Raw genomic sequence first — 18,077 nt, 5'->3', positions numbered from 1 at the left:
CAGAACTATGGGCATATAGCCTGTACTACTGAAATCTATATCAGAACTATGGGCATATAGCCTGTACTACTGAAATCCATATCAGAACTATGGGCATATAGCCTGTACTACTGAAATCCATATCAGAACTATGGGCATATAGCCTGTACTACTGAAATCCATATCAGAACTATGGGCATATAGCCTGTACTACTGAAATCTATATCAGAACTATGGGCATATAGCCTGTACTACTGAAATCCATATCAGAACTATGGGCATATAGCCTGTACTACTGAAATCCATATCAGAACTATGGGCATATAGCCTGTACTACTGAAATCCATATCAGAACTATGGGCATGAAATCTTTACTTCCTATAAATTGTGAACCACTATTTCAAGGGGATTACTGTACATGAAACTTACAAGAAACTGGAAATTGGCATGTTGAAATGTTAAGAATGCCCACACTGTTTACATAACTAATAGCAGGAGAGTACAAAGCTACTATCACTGTAATATGTGTACATGATCTCCAGTCCAAATTCCTTGGGACATTCAGTCTGGATCATGTCTTTTTTCAGATTATAGACACCAATCTCTCCAATGGGGTTTCCTAGTTTTTAAATGAACTTTGTAAGTAATAAATGTAAATGTAAACATAAAAAAATTCACAGAACATTGATGCACTTACCCTCAATTCTTCCATCTTAATTTCTTATAAAGATTAGGTGGTGAGATTGGACACTTGGCCATCATTATAAGGGAAAACATAAGCTAAAACTACAGAAGTAACACATATACTGTTTTAACAGTAATATAAGTTGCACATCTTTTCAAAGAAAAATGATGCAAAAGTAGACATGTGGCTTACAAGATAATACAATGGCTTGAAAATTCTTCAGAGAGCGACCTCTCCTACCACAACCTCAGCACAGGACATGAGCTTCAAAATTCTGCATGTGAGAAGGACTAAGTTAACTTTGTCCCTAACCTATCACCAGAGTCCCACATAAGGAAAACATTTAAGGAGATAAACTTTTTGCTAAGAAATACTAGATTAGCTTTCTAGTATATGAATAAAGAAATGCTTTGCAAGCTGTTCATATCCCACTTCAGGCTAAAACTAGAATATGTTTCTCAAGTTTGGTCACTACACCTGAAAAACCACAAACACCTCACAGGGAAGGTTCAGAGAAGGGTGCTTGAAATGGTACCAAAATTAAGACAGTTGGGTTACAGTGTTAGGATACAAGCTTATATTTGTCCATAAAGTACTATGTTAATATTAGAGTGGTGGATGAATGGAATACAAAGACTGAGGATATGATTAATGCAGATAACACACATAAATTTAAGAAGTATGATAGAGAATGTTCAAAAGATGGAGCCACAGAGTGTACAACTCTCTCTGCATACAGTTCAAGTATGTAATTACAGATACCTCTACCATCACAATCCCACCAAAGCTCCATCACCCCAATCACCATTATCACCTCACCTTAGCCACCACCACCATGACCATTACCATAATCCATTAAATCCTACTTGCAGGTAGATTAGAGATTACACAAAGCTTTTCAGTTTGCACTTAAAGCAACTTAAATATAAAAGCTAGAGGTATTCACCAAACACATCATAGTGCTTGCTGTTCATGCATACTAACTGAGGTCATATTTTTTTACCTATTAATTGTTACAACAGTAGCAGGAATTCAAGTCCTTTATTTCAAGCTTGCTTTCATCCATTCCTGGTATTACCCCACCCCACAGGAAACAGCATCGCTACCCTCTGATTCAGTGAGGTAGTGCCAGGAAAAGAGACAAAAAAGACCACATTCGTTCACACTCAAGTCTCTAGCTGTCATGTATAACACACTGAAACCACAGCTCCCTTTCCACATCCAGGCCCCACAGAACTTTCCATGGTTTACCCCAGACGCTTCACATGCCCTGGTTCAATCCATTGACAGCACATCAACCTCGGTATACTACATTGTTCCAATTCACTCTATTCCTTGCACGCCTTTCACCCTCTTGCATGTTCAGGCCCCAATCACTCAAATTCTTTTTCACTCCATCTTTCCACCTCCAATTTGGTCTCCCACTTCTCGTTCCCTCCAACTCTGGCACATATATCCTCTTTGTCAATCTTTCCTCACTCATTCTCTCCATGCGACCAAACCATTTCAATACACCCTCTTCTGCTCTCTCAACCACACTCTTTTTATTACCACACATCTCTCTTACACTTTCATTACTTACACGATCAAACCACCTCACACCACATATTGTCCTCAAACATCTCATTTCCAGCACATCCACCCTCCTCCGCACAACTTTATCCATAGCCCACGCCTCGCAACCATACAACATTATTGGAATCACTATTCCTTCAAACATACCCATTTTTGCTTTCCAAGATGACGTTCTCGCCTTCCACACATTTTTCAACGCTCCCGGAACTTTCGCCCCCTCCCCCATCCTATGACGCACTTCCGCTTCCATGGTCCCATATGCTGCCAAATCCACTCCCAGATATCTAAAAGTCTTCACTTCCTCCTGCCTCTCTCCATTCAAACTTACCTCCCAATTGACTTGTCCCTCAACCCTACTGTACCTAATAACCTTCCTCTTATTCACATTTACTCTCAGCTTTCTTCTTTCACACGCTTTACCAAACTCAGTCACCACCATCTGCAGTTTCTCACATGAATCAGCCACCAGCGCTGCATCATCAGCGAATAACAACTGACTCACTTCCCAAGCTCTCTCATCCACAACAGACTGCATACTAGCCCCTCTTTCCAAAACTCTTGCATTTACCTTCTTAACAACCCCATCCATAAACAAATTAAACAACCATGGAGACATCACACACCGCTGCCACAAACCACAAACCAACATTTACCAAGAGCCAATCACCTTCCTCTCTTCCTACTCGTACACGTCTTACATCCTCAATAAAAACTTTTCACTGCTTCTAACAACTTGCCTCGCACACCATATATTCTTAATACCTTCCACAGAGCATCTCTATCATATGCCTTCTCCAGATCCATAAATGCTACATACAAATCCATTTGCTTTTCTAAGGATTTCTTACATATATTCTAAAAAGCAAACACCTGATCCACACATCCTCTACCACTTCTGAAACCACACTGCTCTTCCCCAATCTGATGCTCTGTACATGCCTTCACCCTCTCAATCAATACCCTCCCATATAATTTACCAGGAATACTCAACAAACTTATACCTATGTAATTTGAGCACTCACCTTTATCCCCTTTGCCTTTGTACAATGGCACTATGCAAACATTCTGCCAATCATCAGGCACCTCACCATGAGTCATGCATACATTAAATAAGCTTACCAACCAGTCAACAACACAGTCACCAGTTTTTTTAATAAATTCCACTGCAATACCATCCAAACCCGCTGCCTTGCTGGCTTTCATCTTCCACAAAGCTTTTATCAACTCTTCTCTGTTTACCAAATCATTCTCCCTAACCCTCTCACTTTGCACACCACCTTGACCAAAACACCCTATATCTGCCACTCTATCATCAAACACATTCAACAAACCTTCAAAATACTCACTCCATCTCCTTCTCACATCACCACTACTTATTGCCACCTCCCCATTAGCCCCCTTCTCTGATGTTCCCATTTGTTCCCCTGTCTTACGTACTTTATTTAACTCCTCCCAAAACATCTTTTTATTCTCCCTGAAATTTAATGATATGTACACAAATATACATACACTGACATATATATATATATATATATATATATGTATATATATATATATATATATATGTCAGTGTATGTATATTTGTGTACATATCATTAAATTTGTTTATGGATGGGGTTGTTAGGGAGGTAAATGCAAGAGTTTTGGAAAGAGGGGCAAGTATGAAGTCAGTTGGGGATGAGAGAGCTTGGGAAGTGAGTCAGTTGTTGTTCGCTGATGATACAGCGCTGGTGGTTGATTCATGTGAGAAACTGCAGAAGCTGGTGACTGAGTTTGGTAAAGTGTGTGGAAGAAGAAAGTTAAGAGTAAATGTGAATAAGAGCAAGGTTATTAGGTACAGTAGGGTTGAGGGTCAAATCAATTGGGAGGTGAGTTTGAATGGAGAAAAACTGGAGGAAGTGAAGTGTTTTAGATATCTGGGAGTGGATCTGGCAGCGGATGGAACCATGGAAGCGGAAGTGGATCATAGGGTGGGGGAGGGGGCGAAAATTCTGGGGGCCTTGAAGAGTGTGTGGAAGTCGAGAACATTATCTCGGAAAGCAAAAATGGGTATGTCTGAAGGAATAGTGGTTCCAACAATGTTGTATGGTTGCGAGGCGTGGGCTATGGATAGAGTTGTGCGCAGGAGGATGGATGTGCTGGAAATGAGATGTTTGACGACAATGTGTGGTGTGAGGTGGTTTGATCGAGTGAGTAACATAAGGGTAAGAGAGATGTGTGGAAATAAAAAGAGCGTGGTTGAGAGAGCAGAAGAGGGTGTTTTGAAGTGGTTTGGGCACATGGAGAGAATGAGTGAGGAAAGATTGACCAAGAGGATATATGTGTCGGAGGTGGAGGGAACAAGAAGAGGGAGACCAAATTGGAGGTGGAAAGATGGAGTGAAAAAGATTTTGTGTGATCGGGGCCTGAACATGCAGGAGGGTGAAAGGAGGGCAAGGAATAGAGTGAATTGGAGCGATGTGGTATACAGGGGTTGACGTGCTGTCAGTGGATTGAATCAAGGCATGTGAAGCGTCTGGGGTAAACCATGGAAAGCTGTGTAGGTATGTATATTTGCGTGTGTGGACGTGTGTATGTACATGTGTATGGGGGGGGGGTTGGGCCATTTCTTTCGTCTGTTTCCTTGCGCTACCTCGCAAACGCGGGAGACAGCGACAAAGTATATAAAAAAAAAAAAAAATATATATATATATATATATATATATACACATGTAAATATTCATACTTTCTGCCTTCACCCATTCCCGGCACCACCTCACCACACATGAAAAAGCACACACACATACACACACACACCCTCCAGCAAGGAAGCACCAGGAATAGACAAAAAAGGCCAAATTCATTCACACTCAGTCTCTAGATGTCATGTGTAATGCACCGAAACCACAGCTTCCTTTCCACATCTAGGCCCCACAGACCTTTTCATGGTTCATCCCAGACTCTTCACATGCCCTGGTTCAATCCATTGACAGCAAGTCCACCCTGGTAAACCACATCGTTTCAATTCACTCTATTCCTTGCAGGCTTTCACCCTCCTCTACGTTCAGGCCCCAATCACTCAAAATCTTTTTCACTCCATCCTGCCACCTTCAATTTGGTCTCCTGCTTCTCCTTCTTCCCTCCACCTCTGACACATATATCCTCTTTGTCAATCTTTCCTCACTATACTCCCATATTTTCTGTAATTGCTTTTCATATGGTACAACTTGAAACACTTAAGATACCTAATTCCACATCACAAGTGATTTCAATCTCTTTTCCAGTATATCCTTGCAAACACCTGAAAAGACTGAAAGCATGTACTATGCCTGAGGAACTTGCAAACCCTTGAGAAGACTGAGATGAAGTCCCAATGTCTGAGAAACTTGTAAACATTTGAAAAGACAGAGATCATGTCCTAATGTCAGAGAAACTTCACAAAACACAGAAGTTTTTGCTCCAAAGTAATGACGTTTTAAAGGAATATACTGTTTGAATTCCAGTCTCCCTTTGCACAAAATGAGAAACTCATCAGTGCAGAAATCTTGAAATGTACAAATATCTTTCTGAATTTCCTTAGGAGGTCACCAACCACTGGTTCAATTCTCTGCAGTCAGTTGTTACCTGTACGCTGCTTGTTGTCATAAAATGAAATATCCTACGAAGTTACAGAAAGAGATCTCAGGGTTTAATTTTCCTAATAAATATTCATATATATCATGTTTCTTATTATGGGCCATCATCATCAATATAGTGAAAAAAAATAAAGCATTATATCTCATATGGTGTATGTACACTTGAACAGCCTAGTTCTTGGATATGTTGGCTATGTTTTCTTCATAAAACCACAATACTGATTTGTTTCAGTGACTATATATGTCCAACAAATAATCATCAAAATATCCTAAGACATAGTCCAGCTCCTCAGAATTCTTGGTGACACAAGAAACACCTGTCATACCTTAATTAACTTTTATCAAAAATAAATTGTGCTGGAGTGAATTTGGCAACAACTGACCATGCACACAAGGCAAATGGCCTGTGTGACAAAGAACATACCCTCCTCCTCATACTGGAACTGGGATCATCTTCACACTCACTGCTGGCAATAACATGCTCTTCTTTCCCCTGCCTTTGTTCTTCCATATCTTCATGATTTACTGACACTCCTCTAAAATGTCCAAGTCAAACGTATCTAATAAGTCCAAGGAATAATTTGGGTTTTCATATAAAGCCCTCATGAGGCAAAGTTGTTACTGTATGCTTCAGCAATGTGATGGTTCTTGGCCACTCATACAGACACAATATGGACTAATGTATGAAAAAACTGAGATACCAGTAACCGAAATCTGAATAATTAACACCTCTATGGCTCCGCAACAACTTTTAAAAATGAGATCCAACATACCGGATACTTCCACAGGCAGATATTCCCATACATGGGATAGCAGCAGTCCATGGTTTAAGTCAATAAATTTTTTTCTCTGATTTCACTTAAACTGGATTTACACTGGAACAGTTTTTAATGAAAATTCGTATCAAGCTTAAGTAAAACTGTAATTGAATATAAGCATTTTTATGATCACCCTCAAATTGTGAGAGTGGCCAACACTTCTAAAGCCAACCAAAAGGTAAAAACAATGCCTTGTTTACTATGTTAAAAATTCTCAACTAAAACTTAGTTGATTCTTGTAGTTAGAAAATATCAAAATCACTTCTTTAATCATTCTAGGTATGCCTTAGGTAATACTGGAGGGTGAGATAGTGGGACCTGGTGCCTCATTGACTTTTAGCTGTCTCTAACTTTAAAGCCTAATGCACACAACAGCTCTGCTCCCAGTCTGCTCTTAATCCAGTTAAATTTTACTTTATGTATTTCAATGGAAGCATAAACATTACTGCTCACTGTTCATTCTCGCTCCAATCATGCACAAGCAATGGTCATCCAAAAGATATTTTGGGCAGGGCAAACCATGACTGGAGTGAGAGCAACAGTGCACATTACCTTATGGTCTCACTCCAGTCTTAGCCCAGCCATCAGTGAGGTGGGAGTCTGTTTCTCCATCCTTCCCTCTAAGCCTCAAGAAACCAACCATGTGGGATCACAAAAGAATTTGCTCTCATCATCAATCAGATGAGGATAGAGGGTGGGAAATTTACCCTCAATTTTCCTTTCCTCCAACACTGGATGGAGGCAGCCAAGTTCACACTTTCTATATTGTTTGCTCGTTTCTTCTTCCTCTTCATCCAAGGATATGGCAATCATAGCCAACTAAGAGGAAGAAAAATCCATCTTCTCCCACTGCCAGATGCACTGACACTAGACAGCCTGTGACAAGAGTGGACTGGGATGACTGCTGCTGAGTGTGAGTGTGCCATAAGCAGAGTGGTAAGAGTGAATTACCTATGACTGTGAGTGGAACGAGTGTTTTGTGAGCAGATATATAGTGTGCATCAAGCCCAACAATTCCTAGGACAAGAAACTGATGGCTGATACACCTCTTGTGCATAAGGGACATTTAAAACTCTGGGAGAACTGAACTATGACCAAGTCCAAGTATCATGTGTGAGCTAAGCAACATGCTCATAATAGGCATGAAAATTTTCTGAATATCAGCTGTCTGCTATAAAACAAATCTTAAAATCATGTCCTAATGTCAGAGGAACTTGCAAACACTTGAGAAGATCAAGACATATCCTAATGTCAAAGGAACCTGCAAACAATTGAGAAGACTGAGATGATGTCCTAGTGTCAAAGGAGCTTGCAAACACTTGAAAAAAATGAGATCATGTCCTAATGTCATGGGAACTTACAAACAACTGAGAAGACTGAGACCATGTCCTAGTGTCGGAGGAGCTTGCAAACACTTGAAAAAATGAGATCATGTCCTAATGTCATAGGAACTTGCAAACAACTGAGAAAACTAAGATCATATCCTAATGTCTGAGGAACTTGCAGACACTTGACAAGACTGAGATCACATCCTAAAGTCTGAGAAACCTGCACATACTTGATAAGACTTAGACTATGTCCTAATATCTGAGAAACTTGCAAACACTTGCAAAGACTGAGATCATGTCCTAATGTCTTAGGAACTTTCAAACAATTGAGAAGACGGAAGTCATATCCTGATGTCTGAGGAACGTGCAAACACTTGATAAGACCGAGATCATATCCTAATGTCTGAGGAACCTGCAAACACTTGAGAAGACCTAGATCATATCCTAATGACTGAGAACCTTGCAAATCCCTACGAAGAATGAGATCACATCCTTATGTATGAGGAACTTGCAAACATTTTAGATGACAGATATAGTTTTAAACCTGTAAGACTGATACTCTACTGACACAGAACTTAATAGAATGAGATGCCTGAAATATAAGTCGAGCTTATAAAACTGCTGAGTTTAAAAATGATGTCAAATCAAGTTAATTTATCACATGTACATTAAAGTTTCCCTTAAAACTGCAAATCTGCAAAATATAATGTCCAACCTAAATGATTCTGGTGAATAATTTGGGCTTCTATCCATGATTATACATATATAGGTTATGTTACATCTGACATTGTTACATCTCATCCATGTGACTCTCCATATCCAATATGCTGTGCTGTGACAGAAAGATGAAACTTAGGAGATAACTAATTTGTTATCTTCAGCAGAAAGAACTACCAATAGATGTGCAGTTCTCTTATAGACAGCTATGTTAAACAATGATTAGGACTGCATTCAAGTCAATAAGTCTTCCAAATGATAAAATCTTGGTGACCTGTGGTTATCAAAAATGCAATCACAGTCATGCAGGCTTAAACCTTTAATGAATGGGGTTTACTCTTTTTTCCTCTTTAAAATTTGCATCACAGGTCTCCACTGTTCACTGTCATCAGGAAATGAAAAAAGAGAGAAATTAAATTCCTCATACATATCACACTTACCTATAATCTCCAACTTCAAAGTAATGATAAATATTCAATCTCACCAAATCTATCAGCACTATTTTGTACCTGAATGTAGCAGTTTGACCAGCAGCAACTTCATAATCCTGTGGTGCATCTGTTATCTGTGTGCGGCCCTTCACTACAAGAGATCCATCAGCCTGTTGCTGGCCAAATTTGTTTTTTGCATAGCACACATAGTCCCCAGCATCAGTAAAGGATACACCCCTGTAAAAAACAAGAGAATCATTTAAGTTATAAAGAGCTTATCCAATCACTGGTACAAAGAGATGACCTGCCATTCCTAAATCCTCTTCATCCTTACATAGTTCCATAGTGTGTTATTTCATCCTGATTTTGTCGCTAATAAAAAATCCTACTTAACTGTACAATTCAGGAGCTCAGTTAATGTTTCTAAAGACCTCAGCATCCAATCTTATGTAACTTACTGTCATATAACCATGGCCCTTTTATTAGGCTCCTGTGCCTAAAGGCTGAAGTCCATGTAAGAGCACAGTAACTTGAACTCCTCTAAAACAAGAGGGTCCTTAATGGCACTAGACTCTTTTCTATCTGCTGAAAATGACACAGCTAAAGTGAGGGTGATTTCTCACTTGCAATGTTACAACTTGCAGGAAATCACTAACACCTTTACCTATCTATCTATCATCAATGATACTGTTTCCAATTCTGTGGAGTGAATCAAGCACACACAACCTAACCCAGGTCCAGTGAAACAGAAGCCACAAGGAGTTTGCCAAGAGTGTATGTGCAAGTATAAAGAGAGGAGGATGAGTGATTCTAGGTAATGTGGGTCTGCAGTAAGAGTGTTCGATGTCACCATGGCTGTCTAATCCGTTATGGATGGGCTGAAAGGGAGGGTACTGGAGAAAGAAGAAAATCTGCAGTCTGTTGAGGGTGAGTAGACCTGGGGTGAAGTCAGCTGCTGTTTGCTGATGACACAGCACTGGTGAGAAACAGAAGCTGGTTTTTGAGTTCAGAAGAGTGTGCGAAAAGGGATAGTTGAGAGTAGATGTGAATAAAAGCAGATTTGGCTGATGAGAAAGAAAAGTTATTTGGAGAGTGAGTTTGAACAAAGAGAACTTAGAGGAAGTGGAGTGTTTCAGATACCTGGGTGTGGACATGACAGCAAATGGATCCATGTACGCTGAAATGGGTCAAAGAGCGGTTGAGGGGGAAGGTCCTAGGCGCATTCAGAAATACACAGAAATACAGATACCTGTCTATGAGGGTACAGCTGGATATTTGAGGATACAATTCTTACATTGGTGTCCTAAGGATGAAAGGGTAGGGCTGTATATGACAAAGTACAGCAGAGGGTATAAGGGGTGAAAATGTAATCTTTGAGGACAATGTGTAATGAGGAGGGTTCATCATATAAGATATAACAGGGTAAGAGAGAGGGACATACATGTGTGTGGATGTAACCAAGATGAGAAAAAAGGAGAGATAGGTAAGATGTTTGAGGAAAGAAACCTGGATGTTTTGGCTCTGAGTGAAACGAAGCTATAGGGTAAAGGGGAAGAGTGGTTTGGGAATGTCTTGGGAGTAAAGTCAGAGGTTAGTGAGAGGACAAGAGCAAGGGAAGGACTAGCACTACTCCTAATACAGGAGTTGTGGGAGTATGTGATAGAGTGTAAGAAAGTAAATTCTAGATTGATATGGGTAAAACTGAAAGTTGATGGAGAGAGATGGGTGATTATTGGTGCATATGCACCTGTGCATGAAAAGAAAGATCATGAGAGGCAAGTGTTTTGGGAACAGCTGAATGAGTGTGTTAGTGGTTTTGATGCACAAGACCGGGTTATAGTGATGGGTGATTTGAATGCAAAGGTGAGTAATGTGGCAGTTGAGGGAATAATTGGTATACATGAGGTGTTCAGTGTTGTAAATGGAAATGGTGAAGAGCTTGTAGATTTATGTGCTGAAAAAGGACTGGTGATTGGGAATACCTGGTTTAAAAAGCAAGATATACATAAGTATATGTATGTAAGTAGGAGAGATGGCCAGAGAGCGTTATTGGATTACGTTTTAATTGATAGGCGCGCGAAAGAGAAACTTTTGGATGTTAATGTGCTGAGAGGTGCAACTGGAGGGATGTCTGATCATTATCTTGTGGAGGCGAAGGTGAAGATTTGTAGGGGTTTTCAGAAAAGAAGAGAGAATGTTGAGGTGAAGAGAGTGGTGAGAGTAAGTGAGCTTGGGAAGGAGACTTGTGTGAGGAAGTAACAGGAGAGACTAGTACAGAATGGAAAAAGGTGAGAACAAAGGAGGTAAGGGGAGTGGGGGAGGAATGGGATGTATTTAGGGAATCAGTGATGGATTGCGCAAAAGATGCTTGTGGCATGAGAAGCGTGGGAGGTGGGTTGATTAGAAAGGGTAGTGAGTGGTGGGATGAAGAAGTAAGATTATTAGTGAAAGAGAAGAGAGAGGCATTTGGACGATTTTTACAGGGAAAAATGCAAATGAGTGGGAGATGTATAAAAGAAAGAGGCAGGAGGTCAAGAGAAAGATGCAAGAGGTGAAAAAGAGGGCAAATGAGAGTTGGGGTGAGAGAATATCATTAAATTTTAGGGAGAATAAAAAGATGTTTTGGAAGGAGGTAAATAAAGTGCGTAAGACAAGGGAGCAAATGGGAACTTCAGTGAAGGGAGCAAATGGGGAGGTGATAACAAGTAGTGGTGATGTGAGAAGGAGATGGAGTGTGTATTTTGAAGGTTTGTTGAATGTGTTTGATGATAGAGTGGCAGATATAGGGTGTTTTGGTCGAGGTGGTGTGCAAAGTGAGAGGGTTTGGGAAAATGATTTGGTAAACAGAGAAGAGGTAGTAAAAGCTTTGCGGAAAATGAAAGCCGGCAATGTAGCAGGTTTGGATGGTATTGCAGTGGAATTTATTAAAAAAGGGGGTGACTGTATTGTTGACTGGTTGATAATGTTATTTAATGTATGTATGATTCATGGTGAGGTGCCTGAGGATTGGCGGAATGCTTGCATAGTGCCATTGTACAAAGGCAAAGGGGATAAGAGTGAGTGCTCAAATCACAGAGGTATAAGTCTGTTGAGTATTCCTGGTAAATTATATGGGAGGGTATTGATTGAGAGGGTGAAGGCATGTACAGAGCATCAGATTGGGGAAGAGCAGTATGGTTTCAGAAGTGGTAGGGGATGTGTGGATCAGGTGTTTGCTTTGAAGAATGTATGTGAGAAATACTTACAAAAGCAAATGGATTTGTATGTAGCATTTATGGATCTGGAGAAGGCATTTGATAGAGTTCATAGAGATGCTCTGTGGAAGGTATTAAGAATATATGGTGTGGGAGGCAAAGTTGTTAGAAGCAGTGAAAAGTTTTCATTGAGGATGTAAGGCATGTGTACGTGTAGGAAGAGAGGAAAGTGATTGGTTGCAAGTGAATGTAGGTTTGCGGCAGGGATGTGTGATGTCTCCATGGTTGTTTAATTTGTTTATGGATGGGGTTGTTAGGGAGGTGAATGCAAGAGTTTTGGAAAGAGGGGCAAGTATGCAGTCAGTTGTGGATGAGAGAGCTTGGGAAGTGAGTCAGTTGTTGTTCGCTGATGATACAGCGGTGGAGGCTGATTCATGTGAGAAACTGCAGAAGGTGGTGACTGAGTTTGGTAAAGTGTGTGAAAGAAGAAAGTTAAGAGTAAATGTGAATAAGAGCAAGGTTATTAGGTACAGTAGGGTTGAGGGTCAAGTCAATTGGGAGGTAAGTTTGAATGGAGAAAAACTGGAGGAAGTAAAGTGTTTTAGATATCTGGGAGTGGATCTGGCAGTGGATGGAACCATGGAAGCGGAAGTGAATCACAGGGTGGGGGAGAGGGCGAAAATTCTGGGAGCCTTGAAAAATGTTTGGAAGTCAAGAACATTATCTCCAAAAGCAAAAATGGGTATGTTTGAAGGAATAGTGGTCCCAACGATGTTGTATGGCTGCGAGGCGTGGGCTATGGATAGAGTTGTGCACAGGAGGGTGGATGTGCTGGAAATGAGATGTTTGAGGACAATATGTGGTGTGAGGTGGTTTGATCGTGTAAGTAATGTAAGGGTAAGAGAGAAGTGTGGTAATAAAAAGAGTGTGGTTGAGACAGCAGAAGAGGGTGTTTTGAAATTGTTTGGTCACATGGAGAGAATGAGTGAGGAAAGATTGACAAAGAGGATATATGTGTCAGAGGTGGAGGGAACGAGGAGAAGTGGGAGACCAAATTGGAGGTGGATAGCTGGAGTGAAAAAGATTTTGAGTGATCGGGGCCTGAACATACAGGAGGGTGAAAGGCATGCAAGGAATAGAGTGAATTGGAACGATGTGGTATACCGGGGTCGATGTGCTGTCAATGGATTGAACCAGGGCATGTGAAGTGTCTGGGGTAAACCATGGAAAGTTCTGTGGGGCCTGGATGTGGAAAGGGAGCTGTGGTTTTAGTGCATTATTATATGACAGCTAGAGACTGAGTGTGAACGAATGGGGCCTTTGTTGTCTTTTCCTAGCGCTACCTCGCACACATGAGGGGGGGGGGGGGGGGTTGTTATTCCATGTGTGGCAGGGTGGCGATGGGAGTAAACAAAGGCAGACAGTATAAATTATGTACATGTGTATATATGTATATGTCTGTGTGTGTGTGTATATATATGTGTACATTGAGATGTATAGGTATGTATATTTGCATGTGTGGACGTGTATGTGTATACATGTGTATGTGGGTGGGTTGGGCCATTCTTTCGTCTGTTTCCTTGCGCTACCTCGCTAATGCGGGAGACAGCGACAAAGCAAAATAAAACAAAATAATAAATATAAATATATATATATATATGAAAGCCGGCAAGGCAGCAGGTTTGGATGGTATTGCAGTGAAATCTATTAAAAAAGGGGGTGACTGTATTGTTGACTGGTTGGTAAGGTTATTTAATGTATGTATGACTCATGGTGAGGTGCCTGAGGATTGGCAGAATGCGTGCATAGTGCCATTGTACAAAGGCAAAGAGGATAAGAGTGAGTGCTCAAATTTAAGAGGTACCTGGGAGAGAGGATATCTGGGAGTGGATCTGGCAGCAGATGCAACCATGGAAGCGGAAGTGGATCATACGGTGGGGGAGGGGGCGAAAATCCTGGGAGCCTTGAAGAATGTGTGGAAGTCGAGAACATTATCTCGGAAAGCAAAAATGGGTATGTTTGAAGGAATAGTGGTTCCAACAATGTTGTATGGTTGCGAGGCGTGGGCTATGGATAGAGTTGTGCGCAGGAGGATGGATGTGCTGGAAATGAGATGTTTGAGGACAATGTGTGGTGTGAGGTGGTTTGATCGAGTAAGTAACGTAAGGGTAAGAGAGATGTGTGGAAATAAAAAGAGCATGGTTGAGAGAGCAGAAGAGGGTGTTTTGAAATGGTTTGGGCACATGGAGAGAATGAGTGAGGAAAGATTGACCAAGAGGATATATGTGTCGGAAGTGGAGGGAACGAGGAGAAGTGGGAGACCAAATTGGAGGTGGAAAGATGGAGTGAAAAAGATTTTGTGTGATCAGGGCCTGAACATGCAGGAGGGTGAAAGGAGAGCAAGGAATAGAATGAACTGGATCGATGTGGTATATCGGGGTTGACGTACTGTCAGTGGATTGAATCAGGGCATGTGAAGCGTCTGGGGTAAACCATGGAAAGCTGTGTAGGTATGTATATTTGCGTGTGTGGACGTATGTATATACATGTGTATGGGGGTGGGTTGAGCCATTTCTTTCGTCTGTTTCCTTGCGCTACCTCGCAAACGCGGGAGACAGCAACAAAGCAAAAAAAAAAAAAAAAAAAAAAAAAAAGTATTGAGTATTCCTGGTAAATTATATGGGAGGGTATTGATTGAGAGGGTGAAGGCATGTACAGAGCATCTGATTGCGGAAGAGCAGTGTGGTTTCAGAAGTGGTAGAGGATGTGTGGATCAGGTGTTTGCTTTGAAGAATGTATGTGAGAAATACTTACAAAAGCAAATGGATTTGTATGTAGCATTTATGGATCTGGAGAAGGCATATGATAGAGTTGATAGAGATGCTCTGTGGAAGGTATTAAGAATATATGGTGTGGGAGGAAAGTTGTTAGAAGCAGTGAAAAGTTTTTATCGAGGATGTAAGGCATGTGTGCGTGTAGGAAGAGAGGAAAGTGATTGGTTCTCAGTGAATGTAGGTTTGCGGCAGGGGTGTGTGATGTCTCCATGGTTGTTTAATTTGTTTATGGATGGGGTTGTTAGGGAGGTGAATGCAAGAGTTTTGGAAAGAGGGGCAAGTATGAAGTCTGTTGTGGATGAGAGAGCTTGGGAAGTGAGTCAGTTGTTGTTTGCTGATGATACAGCGCTGGTGGCTGATTCATGTGAGAAACTGCAGAAGCTGGTGACTGAGTTTGGTAAAGTGAGTGATAGAAGAAAATTAAGAGTAAATGTGAATAAGAGCAAGGTGATTAGGTACAGTAGGGATAAGGGTCAAGTCAATTGGGAGGTAAGTTTGAATGGAGAAAAACTGGAGGAAGTAAAGTGTTTTAGATATCTGGGAGTGGATCTGGCAACGGATGGAACCATGGAAGCGGAAGTGAATCATAGAGTGGGGAAGGGGGTGAAAATTCTGGGAGCCTTGAAGAATGTGTGGAAGTCGAGAACATTATCGCGGAAAGCAAAAATGGGTATGTTTGAAGGAATAGTGGTTCCAACAATGTTGTATGGTTGCGAGGCGTGAGCTATGGATAGAGTTGTGCGCAGGAGGGTGGATGTGCTGGAAATGATATGTTTGAGGACAATGTGTGGTGTGAGGTGGTTTGATCGAGTAAGTAACGTAAGGGTAAGAGAGATGTGTGGAAATAAAAAGAGCGTGGTTGAGAGAGCAGAAGAGGGTGTTTTGAAATGGTTTGGGCACATGGAGAGAATAAGTGAGGAAAGATTGACCAAGAGGATATATGTGTCGGAGGTGGAGGGAAACGAGGAGAAGTGGGAGACCAAATTGGAGGTGGAAAGAAGGAGTGAAAAAGATTTTGTGTGATCGGGGCCTGAACATGCAGGAGGATGAAAGGAGGGCAAGGAATAGAGTGAATTAGATCAATGTGGTATACCACCCCTCCTTGTATTTTTTTAACTTTCTAAAATGGGGATATATATATATTTTTTATTTATTTATTATACTTTGTCGCTGTCTCCCGCGTTTGCGAGGTAGCGCAAGGAAACAGACGAAAGAAATGGCCCAACACCCCCCATACACATGTATATACATACGTCCACACACGCAAATATACATACCTACACAGCTTTCCATGGCTTACCCCAGACGCTTCACATGCCTTGATTCAATCCACTGACAGCACGTCAACCCCGGTATACCACATCGTTCCAATACACTCTATTCCTTGCCCTCCTTTCACCCTCCTGCATGTTCAGGCCCCGATCACACAAAATCTTTTTCACTCCATCTTTCCACCTCCAATTTGGTCTCCCTCTTCTCCTTGTTCCCTCCACCTCCGACACATATATCCTCTTGGTCAATCTTTCCTCACTCATCCTCTCCATGTGCCCAAACCACTTCAAAACACCCTCTTCTGCTCTCTCAACCACGCTCTTTTTATTTCCACACATCTCTCTTACCCTTACGTTACTCACTCGATCAAACCACCTCACACCACACATTGTCCTCAAACATCTCATTTCCAGCACATCCATCCTCCTGCGCACAACTCTATCCATAGCCCACGCCTCGCAACCATACAACATTGTTGGAACCACTATTCCTTCAAACATACCCATTTTTGCTTTCCGAGATAATGTTCTCGACTTCCACACATTCTTCAAGGCCCCCAGAATTTTCGCCCCCTCCCCCACCCTATGATCCACTTCCGCTTCCATGGTTCCATCCGCTGCCAGATCCACTCCCAGGTATCTAAAACACTTCACTTCCTACAGTTTTTCTCCATTCAAACTCACCTCCCAATTGACTTGACCCTCAACCCTACTGTACCTAATAACCTTGCTCTTATTCACATTTACTCTTAACTTTCTTCTTTCACACACTTTACCAAACTCAGTCACCAGCTTCTGCAGTTTCTCACATGAATCAGCCACCAGCGCTGTATCATCAGAGAACAACAACTGACTCACTTCCCAAGCTCTCTCATCCACAACAGACTTCATACTTGCCCCTCTTTCCAAAACTCTTGCATTTACCTCCCTAACAACCCCATCCATAAACAAATTAAACAACCATGGAGACATCACACACCCCTGCCGCAAACCTACATTCACTGAGAACCAATCACTTTCCTCTCTTCCTACACGTACACATGCCTTACATCCTCGATAAAAACTTTTCACTGCTTCTAACAACTTTCCTCCCACACCATATATTCTTAATACCTTCCACAGAGCATCTCTATCAACTCTATCATATGCCTTCTCCAGATCCATAAATGCTACATACAAATCCATTTGCTTTTCTAAGTATTTCTCACATACATTCTTCAAAGCAAACACCTGATCCACACATCCTCTACCACTTCTGAAACCACACTGCTCTTCCCCAATCTGATGCTCTGTACATGCCTTCACCCTCTCAATCAATACCCTCCCATATAATTTACCAGGAATACTCAACAAACTTATACCTCTGTAATTTGAGCACTCACTCTTATCCCCTTTGCCTTTGTACAATGGCACTATGCACGCATTCCGCCAATCCTCAGGCACCTCACCATGAGTCATACATACATTAAATAACCTTACCAACCAGTCAACAATACAGTCACCCCCTTTTTAATAAATTCCACTGCAATACCATCCAAACCTGCTGCCTTGCCGGCTTTCATCTTCCGCAAAGCTTTCACTACCTCTTCTCTGTTTACCAAATCATTTTCCCTAACCCTCTCACTTTGCAC

The 18,077-nt window shown here is 41.4% G+C and overlaps 1 protein-coding gene across 1 annotated transcript in view; it reads right to left on the bottom strand.

Annotated features, from left to right (window-relative positions):
• Window positions 1-18,077, bottom strand: part of Nrg (Neuroglian) — a 206,214-nt gene that overhangs the window by 79,803 nt on the left and 108,334 nt on the right. Inside the window, exon 9 of the mRNA XM_071695113.1 lies at window positions 9,226-9,384. Within this exon, the coding sequence (XP_071551214.1) occupies window positions 9,226-9,384 (159 nt within the window). The remainder of the gene's footprint in view (window positions 1-9,225; window positions 9,385-18,077) is intronic.

This window comes from Panulirus ornatus, chromosome 57 (assembly GCF_036320965.1).
Source record: "Panulirus ornatus isolate Po-2019 chromosome 57, ASM3632096v1, whole genome shotgun sequence".
Lineage (NCBI taxonomy): Eukaryota > Metazoa > Arthropoda > Malacostraca > Decapoda > Palinuridae > Panulirus > Panulirus ornatus.
This window is presented reverse-complemented; position numbering and strand designations above follow the sequence as displayed.